Raw genomic sequence first — 22,264 nt, forward strand, 5'->3', positions numbered from 1 at the left:
TGTGTAATATCATTCCTCTACCCAATCAAAAGCCTTTTCAGCATTAAGGCTTAGACTAAGGTTTGCAATCCAATACATGCTTATCTGGGAGTAAGTCCCATTGAACACGATGGAACTTACTTCTGAGTAGACATGTGCTGGATTGCAACCAAAGCAAATTAACCCATCCACGAAGATACACAGTCTCAGTATGGCTCATTTTATATAGAGCCCTGTTTTATTTTCTCCGAAGTGATTTATGAAGTTCATAGCAATTCAAAAATAAATGTATCATAATTTTTGTAGGAGAATGGTCTCATGACTGATGTTTGCTTAAGGTTGTAATTATTAATAGTTTGACAGAGCTCCAGAGTATGGCATTTCCTAGCAGAAAGACCATTAAAAATATTAGTTGATATTTGACCAATTTTATCTAGGTTTTGTAGAGACACTTTTCTGGAGAGTCCATCAGACATTTTTTTCCTTTTGAAGACTTGCTTCTAAAAGAAGTTCCCTATAGATAAGGCAGAAGTATTTATTCAAAGCGACAAAGTCACATACATCATACGTACAAGCTACTGCCAAGCTGCGAAGAAAAAGGAAGCTAATAAAGAAAAAGGAAGTTAATTTGCGGTATTTCACCCAAACCCACAATACTACTGGATAATTCCAGCTTTCACAATTTTAACCACAGAACAGGCATTATAGATTGTCGTAGTCTCTACAGCAGCCTTTCCCAACCAGTGTGCCTCCAGATGTTGTTGGACCACAACTCCCATCAGCCTCAGCCAGCATTGTCAATGGCTGAGGCTGATGGGAGTTGTGGTCCAACATCTGGAGGCACACCGGTTGGGAAAGGCTGCTCTACAGTAATGCCTCTTTCTGACCTTGAAATCATGAAGCAGGCAATTTCAAGATGATTTGGCTAAATGAGTGGACCAACGCTTAGTTTAAGAATATTTTTAAGACTGGTCCAAATTAACGTCTGTTAATGTGTCATGCTTCAAGCTTTCAGCAATCTTTAAAATGTACTCCTATAACCCAATCATACATCAGCACCTGTAACAGTGGTGAGGAACCTCAGGCAAAGAGGCCAAACGCAGTCCAGCAGGCCTCTCTATCTGGTCCTTAGGGCTCTTCCCAGGCCATGCCCTTCAACAACTCTACTCTGCATTCAAGTGTTTTTGCCTGACAGAAACGGGCCCCTGAACTGTGATATTTCTTAATTGTCTGGATAAAGATAGAGAGGGGGTGTAAGTATACATGTAAAAAAAAAGATCGTGAAAAGCTGGAAAAGGATCTCTCCAGAATGGATAAACGGGCACATTATTTTGCAAATTATAGCAGTAACAGCACAATCCCAAGCATGCTGACCTAGTCCCACTGGGTTCAATACGATTTTAAAAATGTAAATGTACTGCCTTCAAGTCGCCTCTGACTTATGGCGACCCTATGAATAGGGTTCTCATGGTAAGTGGTATTCAGAGGGGGTTTACCATTGCCTGCCTCTGAGGCTGAGAGGCAGTGACTGGCCCAAGGTCACCCAGTGAGCTTCATGGCTGTGTGGGGATTCAAACCCTGGGCTCCCGGGTCACAGTCCAACACCTTAACCATTACACCACACTGGCTCTCTCAATATTATTTACTCCCTGGTAAATAGCCCTCCACAATCATGATGGCAAGTGCTCCGTTATCCTGCATTGACATAACAGGCACAACCCCACAACCCTCTCCAGTCTCAGTTGTGTTGAGCTTTGGATGGTTCTGAACCTCAATACAGCTTGTCTGTACAGCTCTGTGCTGGAGATCGTCATATGAATTATGAACAACAAAACATATTCCAAGGTGTCTCTCTGCAGCCAACTACACAAGCAAGCCCAACCTCTATCTTGCTCCAGAGGGAAAAGTTGTACTGGAGCTGGGCAGTGAAGGTACTCTGAGTGCTTTGTTGCCAAGTGCAAAAATGAGCCCTTGCTCCCTTTTCACAGCAGCAAGTTTGGAGCTAGAGAGTGTGGGCGGAAGCAAGGTCCTGCTGGAGTTCTGAAGCCCTACAAGGTCAGCACTACTGCAACTGCAAGGACACTATTCAGCCAGTTTCCAGATCCAAACCTGAAGCTGGGGGGAGGGGAGCAGATGCAGTGCGAGATCAGTGACCAATGCTATACACATCTACTCAAAAGTAAGTCCAATTGAGCTGGACAGAATTTGCAGGTAAATGACTATTTGACTGCAGTTATCTGGGAATAAACTTCACTCAACTGTTACTCACTTCTGAGTAGAAATGCACAGGTTAGCAGTGTCTTGGCATCCAGAAATTTTGTCTTGGCTATTGAGACCAGGTAAAATCCCTGCTGATATTGGAGTATTGGAGCCTGCAAGAGTTCTAGAAAATCCCCTCCCTCATTAGATTGTTTATGATTTGCATCAAGCTGCACTGAGATGGTGCAAACGTTGTGTAACTGAATATACAAAAAATCAATAGATTTAATTAAAAACGTGGGATAGGCCTTAAGATGCAGGATAAACTAAGGCTGGCAACATGACCAGTCATTAATTGCCCAAATACTGACAAATAGTTGAATATTAAGATAAATATTTTTAACAACTGTGTCAAAGGGACACTTAGGTTAATACAAAAATTCAAATTAATTAACTTGTGATGCAATTAAATTAAATTCTAAATAACTAATCAGTTATATTTTTAATATTGCAATTTTATACAAATATAAATGTAGCAAACTATATGCAAGACATTGCATAGTTTGTTTTTGTTTTAGAACCCCAGGAAAAACCTAGCAGCAAAACTTGAGTGAGTCCTATACCTGATTTATTAAGGAGCTGTCTCCTACAAGCATGGACTACAGGCCTTACTCTTGACTTTGCTTTCAAATTGCACCATGATGTAATTAGAGAACAGGGCTAACACATAATGGCATTCAGCTTTATGGAATTGCCTGGCCATAATCAAACTGGTGGACAACCAGGACCACAGACTCAGAATAGAGGAATCCTTGATCCCTTGGGGTTATTCCAGTAACCTTCCCCCAAATTCCAGCATTCATCTTTAAGCACCCCAACTCTGAGATAAAAACATACAGGCACGATTGTAGCCAACTGCCAGGGGGACGGGGGAGAAGCCAAGCTCCGGCCTTCCAGTATTTTGGCCAATGACTCTCAACATTTTGGAATGACTGAAAGAAAAACACCAGAACATCCAAACCTACAGTAGAGAGCTATTTTTAGATCTTTTTCTAAATTAACAATCTTTCTCATTAGATATTTCTAATAAAATGTTACTGCATTGTTAGCCTAAAGATGTTTTGAAGGTTCTTAGCACATCACTCTGTACTGTTCAAACTCAAGTCAATCCTGTTCTTCAGGCCAACTCTTCATTCTCATACGAAGGGATATCCCCCAGCTTTGTTATTCGTAATTCCTTTGTCAGGGAGCCTCACACTAATTATGCATAGAGATGCTGAATACCAATTCCAAGCAATTCAAAAATGCAATCCTATCATGGACCTGCACAATGGACAAGCAAGCGTAAGGTTTGTCAGGCCCCAATGTATCTTAGTTTGTGGTCCGATTACAGCAGTCTTACCAATGACTTGTCAGCTGCTCTGGGAGCCTTTTAAGGTAAAGAATAGGGCAACAATACTTTAAATAATAACTTTTATGTAACAAAACAGGGATTGATAAAAAGTGCAGTTGGATACGCACCCTGGGCTTCTGTAAAGTAAGACAACCTGCCCAGTCTTTTAACAGGACTAAATCTTCTCTGCCTCACTCTTTGTTTCACAGTATGGAAGAGAAAGAAGGCAGCAAATGGTACATGCTGAAAGCAACGCAAACCCACACTCCAGAAAATACTGAAAGGGAGTACACAATAGACACCCCTTGCTAAGCTGCAACCACTATGAATTGATACATAAAACCAGAACATAAAGATATTTTTAAAATCCTACTGGAATGGCATCGTTAACACCAAGACTATATTATTATTATTAGCAGTAGTAGTATTAATGGGTTGCTTTTCTCTCCAGGTGTCCCAAAACGACTTACATAACCAATTAAAACAGCATCCATAAAACCTAAAAACAAAGCCTAAAAAGTTCATGCTCAGTTTTCTGAAAATTCTATCCTTCATCCTACAAAGGTCTATAAAAGTCTAGATGACACAGAGCAATTGTTGCAATTTGTACAAACAATGAATAAAAAGCATGAATCCTACATGAACACTGCCTGAAGCACCTTCCTCTCAGGACTCTGCATATGCAGCTGTTGTTGCTTAAATGCTAACATTAAATTGCTCATAGAAAATTGAGACTGTTATTTGACAAGAACTTGAGCTACCTTTCCCAGCACTCAATTCCATGTGCTAATACTATTTCAAAAGTAACCTCATGGTTAAGATAATGTCTATTAACAAATACCACCTTCTCCAAAGAGTCCAATGTGTATCCACTACAAACTGAGAAGGACTGGCAAAATTTAATCTGGAGTCCACTCATCTAAGAATCAGCAATGTCTTGCTGTCTCTACATTTGAAAGTGTGTCTCAAATGCTAGCTTCCATAAAGTCCAGTCAACAGATCTCAACAACAGTAGAATCCAAGCATCTTTGATTATGTGAAATTTGCACAGCATAGCAGGAAGCCAGAAGTAAGGGGGAGGACAAGGAACAGAGTGAAAGTGTGAGGAGTTAAGCATTTGGAGAATGAATTAAGCATCCAGATACAAACAATACAAAACATAGAGGTGCAGGCCATGAATCCTTGCTACTGCTAGAAACCAAGGCTTATTAAGGCTACTTCATAAGGGGAGGCTATAGATAGAACTCCCCCTTTAGGATGCACACCTTTAGGATGTGAGCTACTGAGCTTTTTCCTATTCATTGCTTTAATATACCTCCTGGGACCATGCTTGAATGAATGATCTTTGCTTTGTGCTGAAGTTGTCCTTTGTTCTTTTTTTTTAAGGGTAGTTTTATGTGTCACAAAATTGGCCCAGATCAACCCCTTATGGAAGATGCTCCCTTGTCTGGTTTTGACATTTGAACTTAGTTGGTTCTTGCATAAAGAAAAGGCTACTGACAGTCTACAGAAGTTGTTTCCGTGCCCTTACCTAGTTCCATTTCTTTGGTTGGCCCATGTTCATTAATGGACAATTAATAATACACATCATAAAATTCATCAAGACCTTAGCCAATGAATTGACTTATGTGTGAAGCTAGAAAAAGCTGTCTCCCAATCAGAAAGAGTGTGCTTCAGTGGCTTTTTCAAAATTTCCCTTTTGTATGAGTGATATATTAACCATAAGGGTGAGGGCCCTAACTGATATGTAATTGTTTAAATCTTGAATAAAGAAATCATAATGCAGTGTAACCCCCTTTAGGATGCACACCTTAACATGGTGAGGGGGTGTGAGAGTGTTGAAGAAGCTGAAAGCAATGCCGTCAGGAGTCTAGACCAAGAGGCTAGACTCCTAGCAGGGGCACCCAAGGCGGAATGGTCAAAGCTGAAACACCAGACTAAGATGCATCCAAACTCAGAGGAAGGCAATGGTAAACCACCTCTGAATACCTCTTACCACGAAAACCCTATGAACAGAGTATCCAAAAGGCAACACGAGATAGTGCTGGAAGATGAGACCCCCGGGTCAGAAGGCACTCACTGAGCTACTGGGGAAGAACAAAGGACAAGTACGAGTAGCGCTGTAACTAATGATGCAGCTGGGTCAAAGCCAAAAGGAAGCCCAGAGGCTGATGCACACAGATTAGAAAGGAGACTCCAGAGTTGTATGGTGCACACAATAGGAACATGGAATGCGAGAAGCATGAACCAGGGGAAGTTAAAATTGTCAAGCATGAAATGGAACATATCAACATTACAATACTTGGTGTGAGTGAATTAAAATGGATGGGAATGGGACATTTTCAGTCAGGCAACTACAAAATATTTTATGCAGAAAATGAGAAATTAAGAAGAAACGGTTGCTTTAATAGTGAGAAGTGATGTAGCAAAAGCAATTAGGAGCTACAACTCAAGGTCTGAGCAAGTGATATCAATGAGATTAAATGGGAAACCTATTAACATAACCATCATCCAAGTCTACGCTCCAACGGCAAATGCAGAAGAAAAGGAATTGGGAGAGATTTTACGCAGAAATACAGGAAGAAATTGATCACACACCAAAATAAGATGTGCTGGTAATCATGGGGGACTGGAATGCAAAAGTAGGGAACAGAGAAGAACTAGAAATTGTGGGGAAATGGGGCTTAGGAGACAGAAATGAGGCCAGAGAAAAACTTATTGAATTCTGTGAAGCCAATAATTTCTTTCTTGCAAGCATATTTTTTGAGCAACTGAAAAGACGACTGTACACAGGGACATCACCAAAAGGTCAATACAGGAATCAAATTGATTATATAATTGGTAGCAGAAGATGGAGAAGTTCCATACTTTCTGCGAAAACAAGACCAGGAGCAGACTGCGGTACAGATCATGAACTGGTCATATCGAAAATAACAGTAAAGCTAAAGAAGAACAACAAAGCAATCCTAATGCCAAAATACAATTTAAATAACATCCCAGAAGAATATAAAGATCAAATAAGGAACAGATTTGAGGCTTTAAACTTAGTTGACAGAGAACCAGAAGAACTATGGAGTGAAGTCAGAGACATTATCAGGGAAGAATGCAAAAAGACAATATCTCTCATTAAAAAGAAAGACCTCAATGGATGACTGATGAAACTCTTAAAATGGTTAAAGGGAGAAGGAAAGCAAAAGCAAAAGGAGATAGAAACACGATCAGAACCCTAAATGCAACAATACAGCAACTAGTATGTAAGGACAAAGAGAACTATTAAAATAGTTATTGTATAGAAATAGAAGAGGACAACGAAAAGGGAAGAACAAGAGCCCTATTCCAAAAGATTAGAGAAATGAAAGGGAAATTTAAACCAAGAATAGGCATGTTGAATAATCAACAGGGGAACACACTAACTGACTGAGATGAAATAAAAGGAAGAAGAAAGCAATACACTGAAGAACTCTATAAAAGAGATGCAAGGATGACAGATTCATTCACAGAGGAACCGTATGATGAAGAACCAGAAATTTTAGAATGTGAGGTGAAAGCTGCTCTTAAAATACTTGGAAGAAACAAATCACCAGGAACAGATGGCATACCAATAGAGTTGCTACAAGCTACTAAGACTGAATCTGTCCAAACTTTGACAAAAATTTGTCAAGAAATATGGAAAACTAAACAATGGTGCACAGACTGGAAGCATTCAATATACATCCCAATTCCAAAGAAAAGGGATTCCCAGGGAATGCAGTAATTATCGAACAATTGCCTTAATATCCCATGCAAATAAAGTCATGCTCAAGTTTCTACAACAAAGGATATATGGAACGAGAAATGCCAGACATCCAAGCTGGATTCAGAAAGGGAAGAGGCACCAGAGATCATATTGCAAACATATGTTGGATAATGGAACGGACCAAGGAATTTCAGAAGAAAATCACCCTGTGCTTTATAGATTACAGCCAAGCCTTTGACTGTGTAGATTATGAAAAATTATGGAATGCTTTAAAAGAAATGGGGGTGCCACAGCATTTGATTGTCCTAATGTGCAAGCTATACTCTGGACAAGAGGTTTCTGTAAGGACAGAATATGGACTGCAGCTGAACGTCAAAAAGACTAAAGTAATGACAACAAAAGATTTATGTAGCTTTTACGTTGACAATGAGGACATTGAACTTGTCAGATATTATCAATACCTCGTCAGAGTCATTAATCAAAATGGAGACAATAGTCAAGAAATCAGAAGAAGGCTACGACTGGGGAGGGCAGCTATGACAGAACTAGAAAAGCTCACACCATGGTATTCCCAGTCTCTATGTATGGATGTGAAAGTTGGACAGTGAAAAAAGCAGATAAGAGAAAAGTGGATAAGAGAAAGATCAACTCATTTGAAATGTGGTGTTGGAGGAGAGTTTTGCGCATACCATGGACTGCGAAAAAGACAAATAATTGGGTGTTAGAACAAATTAAACCAGAACTGTCACTAGAATCTGATGAAATTGTGGTTATCATACTTGGGACACACAATGAGAAGACATGATTCACTAGAAAAGACAATAATGCTGGGGAAAAACAGAAGGGAGTAGAAAAAGAGGAAGGCCAAACAAGAGAAGGACTGATTCCATAAAGGAAGCTACAGACCTGAACTCACAAGATCTGAACAGGGTGGATCATGACAGATGCTCTTGGAGGTCACTGAGTCATAGGGTCACCATAAGTTGTAATCGACTTGAAGGCACATAGCAACAACAACAACATAGATAGAACTGTCAATATTTGACAAATGATGGATATTATATGGTATGACTATACGGTGCTCCTTTGAAGATCATTTAGACAATCTAGTACATCACATGCATATTGTGCAGGTGTGTCTTGCGCTCACCTGCAGGATGAGGTAATCAACATTATTTTTCTTTCAGATTCTAAAGCTTCTCAACATATTTCAATTGTTAAAGTGGCCATACTCTACTAAGACCACATTTTAATAGTTTCAGTTATGAAACAAAATGGTATAGGTTGCAACAATGTATTGGGTCTAGTAATAATGGTGACACAAATACAAGATTCTTTTTTAAAAAAAGAATGGGAATGCGATACTGGTCTTTGCTTTCATAAAACAAAGACAATAATGCAGCAGCATCCCTGTAAATATCCCTGTAACACACTTCCATGGGAGTAGCAGCATAGGAGTCCGAAGTTAACAAGAATGCAAGAAAAATGGGAATCGAAACACCTGAATAAAACTGATGCAGGGCCAGATGGTGACAGAAAAGTATTGAGTACTGAGCTTAAGAATTTTCTCGAGTATGAGATTAATGCTTATATTCTGTCTGTATAGATTTGTTATATAAACAGAAGACAAAGGAGTGACTATGTATGTGTAATTGTCTTCATTTGGTACACAAAAAGCTGCCTTATAATAGATCACTATTTTTCCAATACTGTCCACTCTGAACGGCAGCGGCTCTGACTCACTCCCTGATCCTTTTAACGGAAGATGCCAGGGATTTAACCTTGCATTCCAAGCTTGTACTCTGGAGTGATGGTCCCTCATACGTACCATATATTCCGGCGTATAAGACGACTGGGCGTATAAGACGACCCCCAACTTTTCCAGTTAAAATATAGAGTTTGGGATATACTCGCTGTATAAGACTACCCCTGCTTATGACATGCAGGTACTTAGCAGGAAAACTGTCACTTATAAACTTATAAATATTAATATTTGGATTGTCCAGTTGTTTTGTTTTTGTGCCTAGGAATTACCACCAAAAACTGGGGAAAGATGTGAGAAATCTTTTTTTTAAAAGCAACATTAAATGCCTAGACTCTAGTTTCCAACACTATGGAGTATTTATTGATTGATTAAGAGAATTTATATCCTGCCCTTTTGCTGTTAAAAACAGAGCTCAGCACAGCTTACAAATATAGTAAAAACAATAAAAATACACAATCAGAGAAAAACAAGCCAAAATGTTAGGAAAAGGAGTCTTTCACACCACATGCTCAGTTCTAAATACTGTTGCAGCAAGTTTTACAAGTTCCTCCAGTATTCCACTGGTGCAGGCACTCAGACATTCAAAGTACTGTATGTTTCTTAGGTTTTATAAAAGCAGAGCTTTGCTTAACTCAAAATTTCTTCTCCCTTTGATCAACCACATCTACACAGGTTCCACCTCCATACTCAAAATGAAACTGAGCCTGGAAGTGTACAACAACCCCACACATACCTTGCTAATTCGATTATCAATGCCAGGATGTCTGTCTTATCGACTACTCTCCTGCTCCCCCCCCCCCACACACCGGGCATCATGAAAGACCCAGTCCTGGGCTCAGAAAGACAATAAATATCTGGTCCTCTTCAAAGTATTGATAAGCCTCTTGTTTTAATTGAAATAATAATTATAAATTCTTGTTCTTATCACTAATGGGAGTTAATTATCTTGCATATGCTGCTGTTGCTTCTATGGCTGTAACGGAGTGAGGTTAAAGATAAGTGAAATGCAAATAGGAAAAGAAAATACAGAAGGCAGTAACACTTTCCTAAATGTAATACCATACCAACCACAACAAGATTCCTATAAGGCAAAAAACTAAGCATCTCACAACCAGTCAGGATTCCTAACCAAAAACCAAAAATATGATAAATGAAGAAATATTTATATAAGCATAACTATCAAATATATTTATTATTTACACAAACTGTAAAGATATTTATAGTGCAATCCTAAATTTATTTATTCAGAAGCAAGTCCCAGCGTATTCAATGGGGCTTACTCAAACAGGGACAGAAATGCAACCTCAAGTGATAAGCAACTTCATTCACACAACCCAAAATTCCGAATCATGCCACTTTACACTGTTTTGCAACTGTTTATACTTGTTTTTATGGTTATTGGGTTTTAAATGGCTTTATTTCTTGTTGTGAGCTGCCTTGGTTTCCAACCCTACCTCACAGGGGTGTTGGAAAGACTCCATACACACACGCACACACTGCAGATGTATAAATACATACAGCCCATATAATAGTTTATTGTCAACCCAACTGGTCATTGCAGAAAAATCAGTATTAGTTTTTTAAAAATCAGTATTAGTTTCCTACAGAATAAAAACTGCAATACCTAAGTAAGCCCTGCCTACTTGCTTTAAAATAGGACTGGGGGGGGGGCAGAAAGAGAACACAAACACAATTCTTTTTTACATTCACTCCAAAGTCCCATTGATTTTCAGCACATTCATAATCATGTCTACTCAAAAGTAATTCCTACTGAATTCAATAGGATTTACTCTGGACATATGGGATTAGCACTGTTTTTACCCCCAAAAGCAACTATTGGGAAGGTTTTCAAAACACTGCCCAGGATCTGACTCCTACACACAACAGGGGAAAAAACTGAAATGTACATACCTACCCAATTTATGAGATTTTCAGATAAACAGGAGGGGAAACCACCATTTTCTGGCCTCGCAATTGCAGACACTGCCACCAAACAAACACTTCACTGATTGGCTGAAATCCTGAACGGGCGGGGTTAAAGCTACGAAGTGCTATACAGTAGTTTAAAAAAAGATTTAACCGGGGGGGGGCTGCCTGACGTTTTTATATATATCTCGAGAACCGCACCACCTAGAAACTTAATTTTTTTAAAAAATGAAAGCTGAGAATCCGGGCCACCTAAGGGGCTAGCCGGGCGCTGGGTGGCATGCTTAGAATCCAGGTAAAACCCAGCTATCCGGGCAATATGGCAACCCTAATAAGACGACACCCGGCGTATAAGACGACCCCCGACTTTGGAGAAGATTTTCCAGGGTTAAAAAGTCGTCTTATACGCCGGAATATACGGTACTACAATTCTAGCAATTTGCACTGGAAAAGGTGAAGAGATGATCCAGTCTTGACTTTTCAGAATTGAAAGTTTCTCATCAAAATATAAACTTTCAGAAATAAATTCCGTTTCAAAGAGGATTTTAGCAATCTCATTAATATGATGGAGGGCTGAAATATCCCAAATACCATGTTCCCTAGATGTCTTTCAGACCTGAAGAACTGGCACCTAGTATTTTATTTATTTTCTCCTAACCTGGCACACATTGCAGCTCCTCTTTAATTCAGTAAGTGAATACTCCGAATTTTCATGGTAAATTAGTCTAGACTTGCTCTAAAATTGCTGCTCATAACACATTTGTGAGAGGCCTTTAGGTAGCCCAAATATTTATTATTTGCAGTTAACCACACAATCTATTTAGGTTTTCTGTAGAGTTGACACCTAGCTGACTAAAGATGCAATCCAATAAACACTTATTGGGGAGCAAGTCCCATTTAACCCAATGTAAACAAATATTGGATTGCAGGTTAAGACTTCAATCATTTATTAAATTTATATATGAATAACAAAATTATGAAGCTAAAACCTTGCTTTTTGATAAATGCATGCACATTCTTAGAAGAGGCATTTTGTTGTGTGAATAGGAAGCTGCCTTACATCAAGTCAGACCATTACTTGATATACCTCAGCGTTGTCTAGATAGACTGACAATGATTCTCCAGGATTTCAAACAGCAGTCTTTCCCAGCCATCTCCTACAAATGCCAGGAATTAAATGAAATCTTTTGCTCACAAAGTTTGTGCTGTCCTTCCTGAGATAGATGGGTAGGGGAGAATACTTTTAAAATATGTCCGCAACCCACACTTAGTTCTTGTATTTTTCAATATACTTAAGTAAATGTAACCCTAGTTCTATGACAGCCAGGTGTCCTTTACCACTAAAATCAAACACAGTGACTATTGCACATTTTGCCCAAAGTTCCCAGTTTCATAACCTTGAAAGCTGCAAAAATGTCTGCTCACTTTTAGCAATTATTTCAGCTGTCTAGTCCTCAATCTAAGGTAATGACCCTGCAAAAAATGACAGTTGCCAATGGTACTATTAACATAGAGGGTGGGGCACGCTCTCCTGCATTGCACCAATTCGCAAGGGAGTTGGCATTAAGCCACTTGGCCCAGTTAGGATAAATAGTACTGTAAGGTACCCAACAAGAATTTACAACCTCCCTGGCAAGTCTGCATTTCCCCAGGGAAAAGCAGCAAACTACCATAGCCACAGTCCTTCAGACAGTATTAACAACATTTTAGCATTACACAGTGCCTTGCAAAAGTAATCAGATCCCTGACCAATGCTCTCATATTACAGAATTACAAATGGTACATTATAATTTCTTTCTGTATATTTTATTCTGAAACACCGAAGCTCAAAATCAATTATTGTAAGGTGACATTGGTTTTATGTTAGGGATGTTTGTAAGAAACATAAAAAACTGAAACATGTTGCTTGCATAAGTATTCAACCCACACACTTTAATATTTGGTGGAGCCACCTTTTGCTGCAATAATAGCTTTAAGTATTTTGGGGTAAGTATATACCAGTTTTGCACACAGTATCGGAGGGATTTTGGCCTATTCTTCTTGGCAGATTCACTCCAGGTTATTCAGGTTGGTTGGACGTCACTTGTGGACTGCAATTTTCAAAGAGCACCAGATTCTCAATGGGATTGAGACTGGGCCACTGTAGGACATTCTCCTTTTCGTGCTTAAGCCACTCTAATGTTGCTTTGGCCTTCTGCTTGGGATCATTGTCCTGTTGAAAAGTGAATTTCCTCTCAAGCTTCAGGTTTGTAGTGGATTGAAGCAAGTTCTCTTGCAGTATTTCCCTGTACTTTGTTCCATTCATTCTTCCTTCAATTTGAACAAGATGCCCAGTCCCTGCTGATGAGAAGCATCCCCACAGCATGATGCTGCCAACATCATACTTCACTGTAGGGATGGTGTGTCTTGAGGCATGGAGTGTTAGGTTTGCGCCACACATAGCGTTTTGAGTTTTGGCCAAAAAGCTCTATCTTGGTCTCATCTGACCACAAAAGCTTTTCCCAACTCGCAGCTGGGACACTCTCATGGTTTCTGACAAACTCCAGACGTGCTTTCAGATGCTGCCTTTTGAGTAACGACTTCTTTCTTGCCACCATCCCATACAGGTCAGTGTTATGCACGGCTCTTGATATGGTTGACTGGCTCACCATTACTCCACTCCCAGCCACTAAACTCTGTGACTCCTTCAAAGAGATTGTTGGCCTCTCTGTGGCTTCTCTCACAAGTCTCCTTCTTGTTCGAGTGCTGAATTTTGAGGGACGGCCTTTTCTTAGCAGTGCCTGGATGGTGTGATGCAGTTTCCACTTCCTGATTATTGATCCAGCTGTGCTCACTGGGATATCCAAACACTTGGATATTATTTTGTACCCTTTTCCTAATCTATGCATTTGTATTACATTATCTCTCACTTCTGAAGAATGCTCTTTGGTCTTTATTTCCCTTCAGATCCGCAGCCTGACCAATGATCTTTCAACAGTGGGGGGTTTATCCTGACAATGTGACAGCAACTTTAATGGTTCACAGAAGGAGGCCAATGGTAAGGTAATTGTGTCCTCAATAGGGCAATTTCTTTCATCTGTGTAACCTGGGAGCTTCCACAGCACAGGGGTTGAATACTTATGCCAGCAACATGTTTCAGTTTTTTATGTTTCTCACAAACATTTCCCAACATAAAACCAATGTTACCTTATAATAATTGCTTTTGAGTTTCAGTGTTTCAAAATAAAATATCATACAGAACGAAATTACAATATACCATTTGTAATTCAGTAATATGAGAGCATTGGTCAGGGGTCCGATTACTTTTGCAAGGCACTGTATTTTACTTTTGGCATTACATTTTGTATACACTTAGAGGCCCTTTATGTAATGTCAGTGTGCAAAAGCCATAAGGGTCACCACGGTGCAGTGGACAATTAGGGTGGGGCCAGGGGAAGAACTACAGAATTTAAATATCTGTTCAGTTATGAAAGGATACTGGGTAGTCAGGCATGGGGAAATAACTACCAGCCAAACCTATACCTAAGGACTACTATGACGATAAGGATTGTAAAACACTTCATGCACTAGATTATAATACAAAAAGTAACTAGAAAGTGTTCTAGTAATAATATAAAGAAATAGCGGAAGTCAGATCAGGCTGCCTAAAGTGACCAAATACAATAATTGTGACAAGGAACCTGTGATGTTGGGATTCCAGCTCCCATCAGCCCCAACCATCATAGCCAAAGGTCAGGGATGATGGGAGTTATAGTCCAACAATACCCACCCCTGTGCTAGCATATGCTACCATTAATCTTAATGGACTAAATAACAACCTCAGACCCTGAATTCTTTGTACTGCAGGGGAGACAACTGAAGAATATGGTTGGTATTTGCTGATAATCCACTGGCATTTGAGAGAGACATTATAGATCTACAGTACAAAACAGTCTTTACTGAAACATGGCTGGAGACCATGAGCTGCAGTATGCCCCATGTACCCAAGTGAATCTAGAGGCAAAATCAGGCCTTCCACAAATGCCAGTATATTACTGCAATCGTTACTGAAGCTTGCATTTCTCTCTAACATGGCTTACCTTTACTGGTTTTCTGCAACCAAGCACTGGAAAATAACAGCCTTATTAGTGAATTCCTGTTCTAATGCCCTAATTTCTTGCTTCTGATACAGCTTTTCAAGCTTTTTTTTTCACCTAATCAATAACTAGCTACTGTTAGTCTTCACCCATGCTATTTCATTCCTGATAAGATTACAACTCAAATGAATCAGAACGTGTCTGTAGCAGTTTACTTACAAACAGATTTATTATTAATTTTTACATTTTAGAAAATAAAACAATGGCCCAGAAGAGTAGATCAATTCAGGCAATGACATAAGCCAAAACATTTTGTGACATTTCTTAGGATTTATTTTGTCTAAGAAATCAGAAAAGAGGGAAAGATTTCAGTGCAAAGTTTCAGGCAATAACAGATGCCAGAATTCTTATGTATGAAAATGCTTGCATAAGAGTCATGATACTAATACTTAGGACTCAAAAAATTAAATCAAGGATTTTCAGCCTTTTTAAAGAACCTTCAATGAATTACATCTACATGGGAAATTTTGTATCTGCCATGTGCACCTATTGTGCAAAGGGAAACGAAACACAGCACATTCATATTTTGCCTAGCCAGATCAGACCACCTCATTTCCTGAAAGTTCACAAAATCCTGCAGGTGCAATCCAGGCAGACCAATTTAGGCCTGCTCTAACTAGTTGAATTTTTCCACAGAGTGTTGCAACAGCTCTGTTGTTGACACGCTCATCATATACCGCAGAGCATTACTGGAATAGCCCATTTCAAAACATACCTGTCAAGATAGAAGCAAAGAGGAAGTGGAAGGCAGCCTAACCAGTTTAAAAGAGCAGGCAACAGCTGAAGCAGCACCACTGCGGCTCTTAGCACACCTGTGCAAAACAAGCCCAATGCACAAGCCCAGTGACTATGCACCTGTGAAAGACTCATCCCTGGAGTCTCGTCCCTATTTCATTCTGCAAGCTCACAGCAGTGCCAAAGTGCAAGCTGGAGCCAACAGAAGAGGAGGGATCACCTGGAAGAGAATACAGAGAGATAGGCCAGTGGCAGTATTGATTCCTTTTCCTTTTGGGATCGTAGTGCTTGAAACTATACTCACCTATGCCCAACATTTCCCCCACTCACAGGACTGAAAAGAGGCCGATTAATTCCTCACCCCAGTGTTTCTGGAATGAAAGGAAAGGAACCCACCTCCACCTCACGCCCCTTTTCCACTGTTCTTTCCCCCAGCTCATTTCCCACTCCAGCAACGGGGAACCGTGGAGGAGGGGTGCTGAGAGGGAAAAAAGGAAGCAAGCAGCTGTTACGTGGGAAAGGCCTGGCAAGGGGCCTTCAACTACTCTCCCCGAACCAAGGAAGGTCAGCATGGTGCAGCGAAGCTTTTCTATCCACCCCCCTAAATCCAGCACCCCTCTCCGTTTTTCTCAGACAAATTCCAAGTCACAGTCTTACCGCTGGGCATATTTAGTCCGAAGCAAACCCCCCCCCCCTTGGGCAATGGAACTTGGTAACTGTAGTGGGGGACTAGAGCCTTGAGTCACACACCCAGAACCCACAACAAGCCTCGCTCTTTCTGATCCTCGACACTCCCGGTAGCCGCGTTCACACAGCCACGCGTGTATATATATACACGTAGACCCCAATAGTATATAGGCGCAAATCTCTCTCTCTCTCTCTCTCTCTTACACACACCTCTTTCTTCTGCGTCCCAGTCCATCCCTTCCCACTAACTGGTTTTGCCTTTTCCTCCTCACCTAGAGCCGGCAGGCCTAGCCAGCCCCAGCGAAGCCTCCCTTCCCCATCCCTTCCACTCACTCACCACGCATTTCTTGCCGAGGAAGCCGAAGAGACTCTCGTTCTCTTGCGGGGTGAGGAGCATGGAGCCCACGTTGGTGATCCGCCGCGGCGGCGGTTGCTGCTGCTGGTTGTTGCTCATCGCGGGAGACGCCGGCGAGGGCCGGCCAGGACCTCCACCGCTGCTACTGCCGCCGGCTCCTGACTGTCGCTCGCCTGCGCGGGCTCGTCTCGGGGTCGGGCTCCGCGTCCCCTCGGAGGGCGACGGAGCAGCAGCTACCCCTCACTATTGCAGCAGCATCGGGGCGGCAACCGGAGACGGAGCCGAGGGGCGGGTAGGCTGGTGAACTAGGCCGCTATCGGCAGGCCCCTGCTAGGGAGGTGGAAAGGGAATTCTTCCTCCTCGCCCTTTCTTCTTCCTCCTCCTCTTTCCCGACAAGCCCTAAACTTCCAACTTCTCCCCGGCTGGGGCCGCAAAATCCAACATGGCAGGGAGTGAGGAGCGGACGAGACCAAAAGGCGCGTGTGGAAAGGGGAGAACGGCGGTCCGGGCTAACCAGCCGGCTCAGGGAACAGTTGCAGCGGCCCCGTTAAGCGTGTAGCCAAATGGCCCGTCCTTCTCTGTCCTCTTCCTCCTTCGCTTTCCTGTTCTTTCTTCTCCGCCGGCCCCGAGCAGCAGTAGGAGGATGCAGAGAGAATTTAGCGGTGGTGGTTCTACTGCTGTAGCTGCCGCTGATCCACGGCAGGCCGGAGCTGGCATGAACAAGCCAAAGTGTGGCGCGGTTTGCGGCCTGCGCCGCTTAAATACCGGCTAGGCTAGATTCTCTGGCTGACATCAGAAGAGGTGGCGGCAGCAATAATAGTCAAGGAGTTCCTGGATTGTTTGGGGGGGGGGGCGGCGGCAGAGAAGAGGATGGAGATGCTACTGCTGCCTGATGGGGAAGAAACTGTAAAAAAAATGTTTAATGGGATCCTCATGATTTTTGCATATATTCCAAACCCACCAAGAACTGATGGACATGTGTGTGATGGGTCCAAAACTTCAGTACACAAAAAACTAGATCCAGAGCATGGATCCTCATCATGTTTACATAGAGATACACCAAATCTGTGATCGTATCACAGAAGGCATTTGCACATTAAATCCACAAATTCAGTGCTTTGTGCCACTCTTGAAATGTTAAGCCTATATTCGAGGTAAAGATTGGGGAAAAACAAGTATTTGGGGGAGGAAGATGACAGGAGAAAGGGGGAGTACTTACCCCTTAAAGGCCTTCGGGCACTCAGTATGGCAAAAAGTTAGATTGCCCCCCACCATGATGATACCCGATTACGACAGTCCAGATTTTTACTACATTTTTGAAGAATGAGACCTCATACCGGGGGGGGGGGGGGGGAATCTAGAAGAAAACCACAATGAATCCACTGAAATGGGAGTTACTTTTCAGTAAAGAAAGATTGGATTGACTAGTAACTGATATTTGCGCAGCTCAATTTGTAGCTGCTGAAAACAAACGTGTACTAAACCCACTATAAACTGTAAAGTGTACTGTCTGTGATCTGCCCAACTGAACTGTTAAGTACAGCTCTCTTTTATATTTGCTCTCATTTGTTTTGGTAGAATGTTAAAAAAAAGTTTTAAAAAACCTGAAACTTCTGGGACCTAGCAAATGAGGCCAATGAATCTCTCTCAACAAGGCAGCACAGAGGAGAAAGAAAGGCTATGATTTCCTCACACATACACAAAAAAATTCCCTAACAGGAAAGCTGAACGAAACAGCCGTTTGTGTTCTTCATAAGGGGGGATGGGCTATAAGATATAAAAATATGAATAGAGGTTGCCAAAGCAAAAAAAGGGAGTGGCAACTATGGCATAATTAGTCTTCAGTGCACAGTAATGGGTGGGGGGAGCATATGTGTTCCCTTGGCATACTGTAAAAACAAATAGCTAAAAAAATTTTTAAAGCTATAACACAACCCCTTAGAGTGGAACAAGGGAAGTTTTATGCTCTAGTCTAGGGCCTTTTTTGAGCCGTTTGTTTTCAGTGTGCCAAGAGAACACCCACAATCTGCGAAGAAAACAAAAGGAAACCTACACCTGGGCAGTTTCTGGCATGCCATATGAGTTCAAATGGGTCGGATCTGAGCGTCCCATTTTGGGCATCACAACAGGAGTGGGGATCACATAAATGCAAGTCCTCCACATCTGGGCTCTCCCTGTTTTTGTGTGATGCCTACATTCTTTAAAAGTAATTCAGATATAAAACAGGCGACACTGGGACGAACAGAGAGATGACTTAGTACAACCAGCCCAATCCCGTTCTGTGACCGGGCGAGTTTGCGGTCGCAGCCGAAGCCCAGGCCGCTATCAGGGGTGTGTGTGGTGTGTGTGTGTGTGTGTGCACGCAGCACTGCGTGACACACAGAAAGGAGGCGGGGCGGCTAAAGGCCATTTAAGGCCACTCGACCAGCCTCCCGCCCTCCTTTGAATTTTGGCGGCGAGGCTTTTTGGCGCGGCAAGGCCTGCAGCGCGGTGAGGCCTTCCAGCGTCAGCAACAGCGGTGAGGCTCCCGGCTCGGCAGCCTTGCAACGGCGAGGCTTCGGCCGAGAGAGGCCTTACAACGGCGGTGGCGAGGCCTTCTGACCACGGGAGGCCTAATGGCGGCGGCGGTGAGGCCTTCTGAGGGCGTGCGTGGCGCCTTCAACACACGTGGAGCTTTCCCTGGCCTTTCCTTAGGGCAGGCCTTTGCGTGCGGCGGCGGCGATCCCTCGTCTTCTCGGGAGAGGCGCAGTAGCGGCCGCGTCGAGGCGTGGTGGCGAGGCACGGCAGCGACCTGGGCTGGGAGTGGTGCAGCAGGCACTCAGGCCAGGACATTTAAATTTGTTTTTGTGAGCTCTTGCTGGGGGGGGGGAGGCTAGTGCTAAGGGACGGTCAAGCTGGTCTCAGGCCCCCACTGCCGACTTTAGCAGAATAGTCGCCCACAGGTAAAGCCTGGGCGGTAGCAGCGAAGGTAAAGCCGTAGGAGCGCTGGTACAGCCGGGTGGTGTTTTTGGCCTGAAGCTACAGGCCTGGTTGCCTGATATTCAGGGGGAGGGATCTTCCCTCATAAAGTTTCGGTCTAATGTCGCAGTGCGTGGGAGCAGACCCATGGGGGTTTTGGGGACATGCTCCTCCGGAATTGGGGTTGCCTACCCGGCAGTGGAATTGCCTACCTGGAACGGTCTATTTGGCTTTTGTATATGCAGGTGCAGGCCGTTGGGAGGTGGAAGTAGGGGGCGCATGGAATACATTCACCCCTGGGGCGAGTCTGAAGGTCCGGGACCCAACTGTTCACGATTGTTTCTGTTTTTGGCAGGTTGCTGGATGGGGATGAAGCAGATGCGCAGCCCACTCTGCAGCCATGGCATGATCTTATAGGCTGGCCTTTGGTCCGCAAACGCACATTGGTTCACAGCTGGGCCTCTGATGGTGCGCCACGGTTTGGTGACTGGGTCGACAAGAGTATGCACTGGGATGGTCTCCTGCCCATGTTGTTCCAGCAGGGTTCAGGGTGGAAGGTTCCTGAAGGGCAAGGCCCTCAGTGGCAGGCATGTGAGGACATTCAGTTGGCCACGATAGCCTCTGGTCGTTTGCTGTGGTCAGACATGGAGGGCAAGGCCCTCAGTGGCAGGCATGTGAGGACATGCAGTTGCGGCCACAATAACCTCTGGTTGTCTGCTGTGGTCAGACAGGGAGGGCAAGGCCCTCAGCGGCAGGCATATGAGGACATGCAGTTTTGGCCACGGTAGCCTCGGGTCGTCTGCTGTGGTCAGACATGGAGGGCAAGGCCCTCAGTGGCAGGCATGTGTGGACATGCAGTTTGTGAAGCAATGATGGCATCTTCCTGATGGACCTACAGAGGGGTCTGCATGAGATTCTTATCGGGTGTGGGGTAAAGGGAGACTAAGCAGAGGCTTGTCCCCCTTTTGTGGCAAAGAAGTGCGGGAAAAGGTTAAAAGGGAAAGGGCAGCTACGTGACTCCTTTAGGCACCTTTGGGGGTGATAAGCGGTCCAGAGGCCTGCAGCTCAGGGCTATATGGCCCAGGGGCAGAATACGGGCCGCCTTTGGGGCCAACGTGCCTCATCCGCTCAGAGTTTCAGGGCTCCGGGGGGCGGTGATGCGGGTTGAACCCCCTACACATCTTCAGGGTGTGGCCTGAACTGGGGTCTGGCACAGGGCAGCCCCGGGCTCAGGCAAGGTTTGGTCGCCCTATGGCTGCAAGCAGGCTTTGCCTGGATCATCAGAATGCTCCCACACTTGATTTCCCCTCTGCAGGTTCATTATTCTAATTGATTCCGTTTAATAAAGTGGCCCATGATTTAACCCAAAGAATGGTGTTTGTGTTTTATTTCGGCAATAGGCCGCAATAGCACTCTGGCCCCAGTTACATATATTACTTAAAGGAAAATTGTTAGTTGAAACTTTATTCCTTCATACGTTTGACTGTGATTCATGTTAAATAGACAACTTTTCTTGAAACTATAGAAGCGTTGTGATTATAAGATGTACAGTGTCCTGTTCTTAAAAACACAGAGATCTTCTTGTAGCCGTTGAGCCCTAAAAGTGCATGTAAACTTGGTTCAACACAGAGATCCCAAGTCACATTGCCAAGGCTTACTCGGACAACACATAAATTCTCTATGATGGAGCATGCCACTGACTGCATGTACTATACATGACATCACAAAATGAAGCAAGCAGAGTAAAAGCTTTGCATAAGAATGGTATTGTGGAACTATATGGCACAGAAAGGTGAATAGGTAACATCCACGTAGATACACACTCTAACAGTCTAATCCCCAGATCTTCAAAATGCCTGTGTGACACAAACATTTTGAGGATCCAGGGTTTTGAATGTTAGTTTACATGGATGATTTCTATGCTTCTACCTGTGTTTTCAAATTGGAAGTGTGATCTATAAGGAAGAAAGGAAATGGACTGCCTTCAAGTCGATTCCGACTTATGGCGACCCTATGAATAGGGTTTTCATGGTAAGCGGTATTCAGAGGGGGTTTACCATTGCCTTCCTCTGTAAGCCATCTTCAAATGTTGTTCCAAACTGGGTGAAATTAATCCAGGAAGATGGTGGTTGGGCTGTTTGTGCCCTCCTCACCCCAAGCCTCTGTTCATGCACCACCTTTGACCTTCCCATACTAAGTAAGGTCTGAAAAGAGATTCTAAGCACATCCATCTGAATGCAATTAGAAGCTCCGCCTTAAACAGGAACTCTGATTAGAACTACATCCAGACCTTCCCATTCAATGCAAGAAAGGTAGGAGATGGAGTCAGTGTGTGTAGAGTTGTTTGGAACAAGGCAAGCATGTACAGCCCTGCTACTCCCTACATGGGTTGAGG

The 22,264-nt window shown here is 43.0% G+C and overlaps 1 protein-coding gene across 3 annotated transcripts in view; it reads right to left on the minus strand.

The window, feature by feature from the left end:
• The window catches only part of WASL (WASP like actin nucleation promoting factor), a 45,976-nt gene extending 28,275 nt beyond the window's left edge, over positions 1 to 17,701 (minus strand). Inside the window, exon 1 of one of the 3 annotated variants that reach the window (XM_061640170.1) lies at positions 16,894 to 17,701. In XM_061640170.1, coding sequence (XP_061496154.1) covers positions 16,894 to 17,010 — 117 coding nt within the window. In that variant the 5' untranslated portion in view covers positions 17,011 to 17,701. The remainder of the gene's footprint in view (positions 1 to 16,893) is intronic. The other 2 variants (XM_061640168.1, XM_061640169.1) reach the window with 2 other exon arrangements.
• Between the last annotated feature and the right edge of the window lie 4,563 nt (positions 17,702 to 22,264).

Source organism: Rhineura floridana, chromosome 8 (genome assembly GCF_030035675.1).
Source record: "Rhineura floridana isolate rRhiFlo1 chromosome 8, rRhiFlo1.hap2, whole genome shotgun sequence".
Taxonomy (NCBI): Eukaryota; Metazoa; Chordata; class Lepidosauria; order Squamata; family Rhineuridae; genus Rhineura; species Rhineura floridana.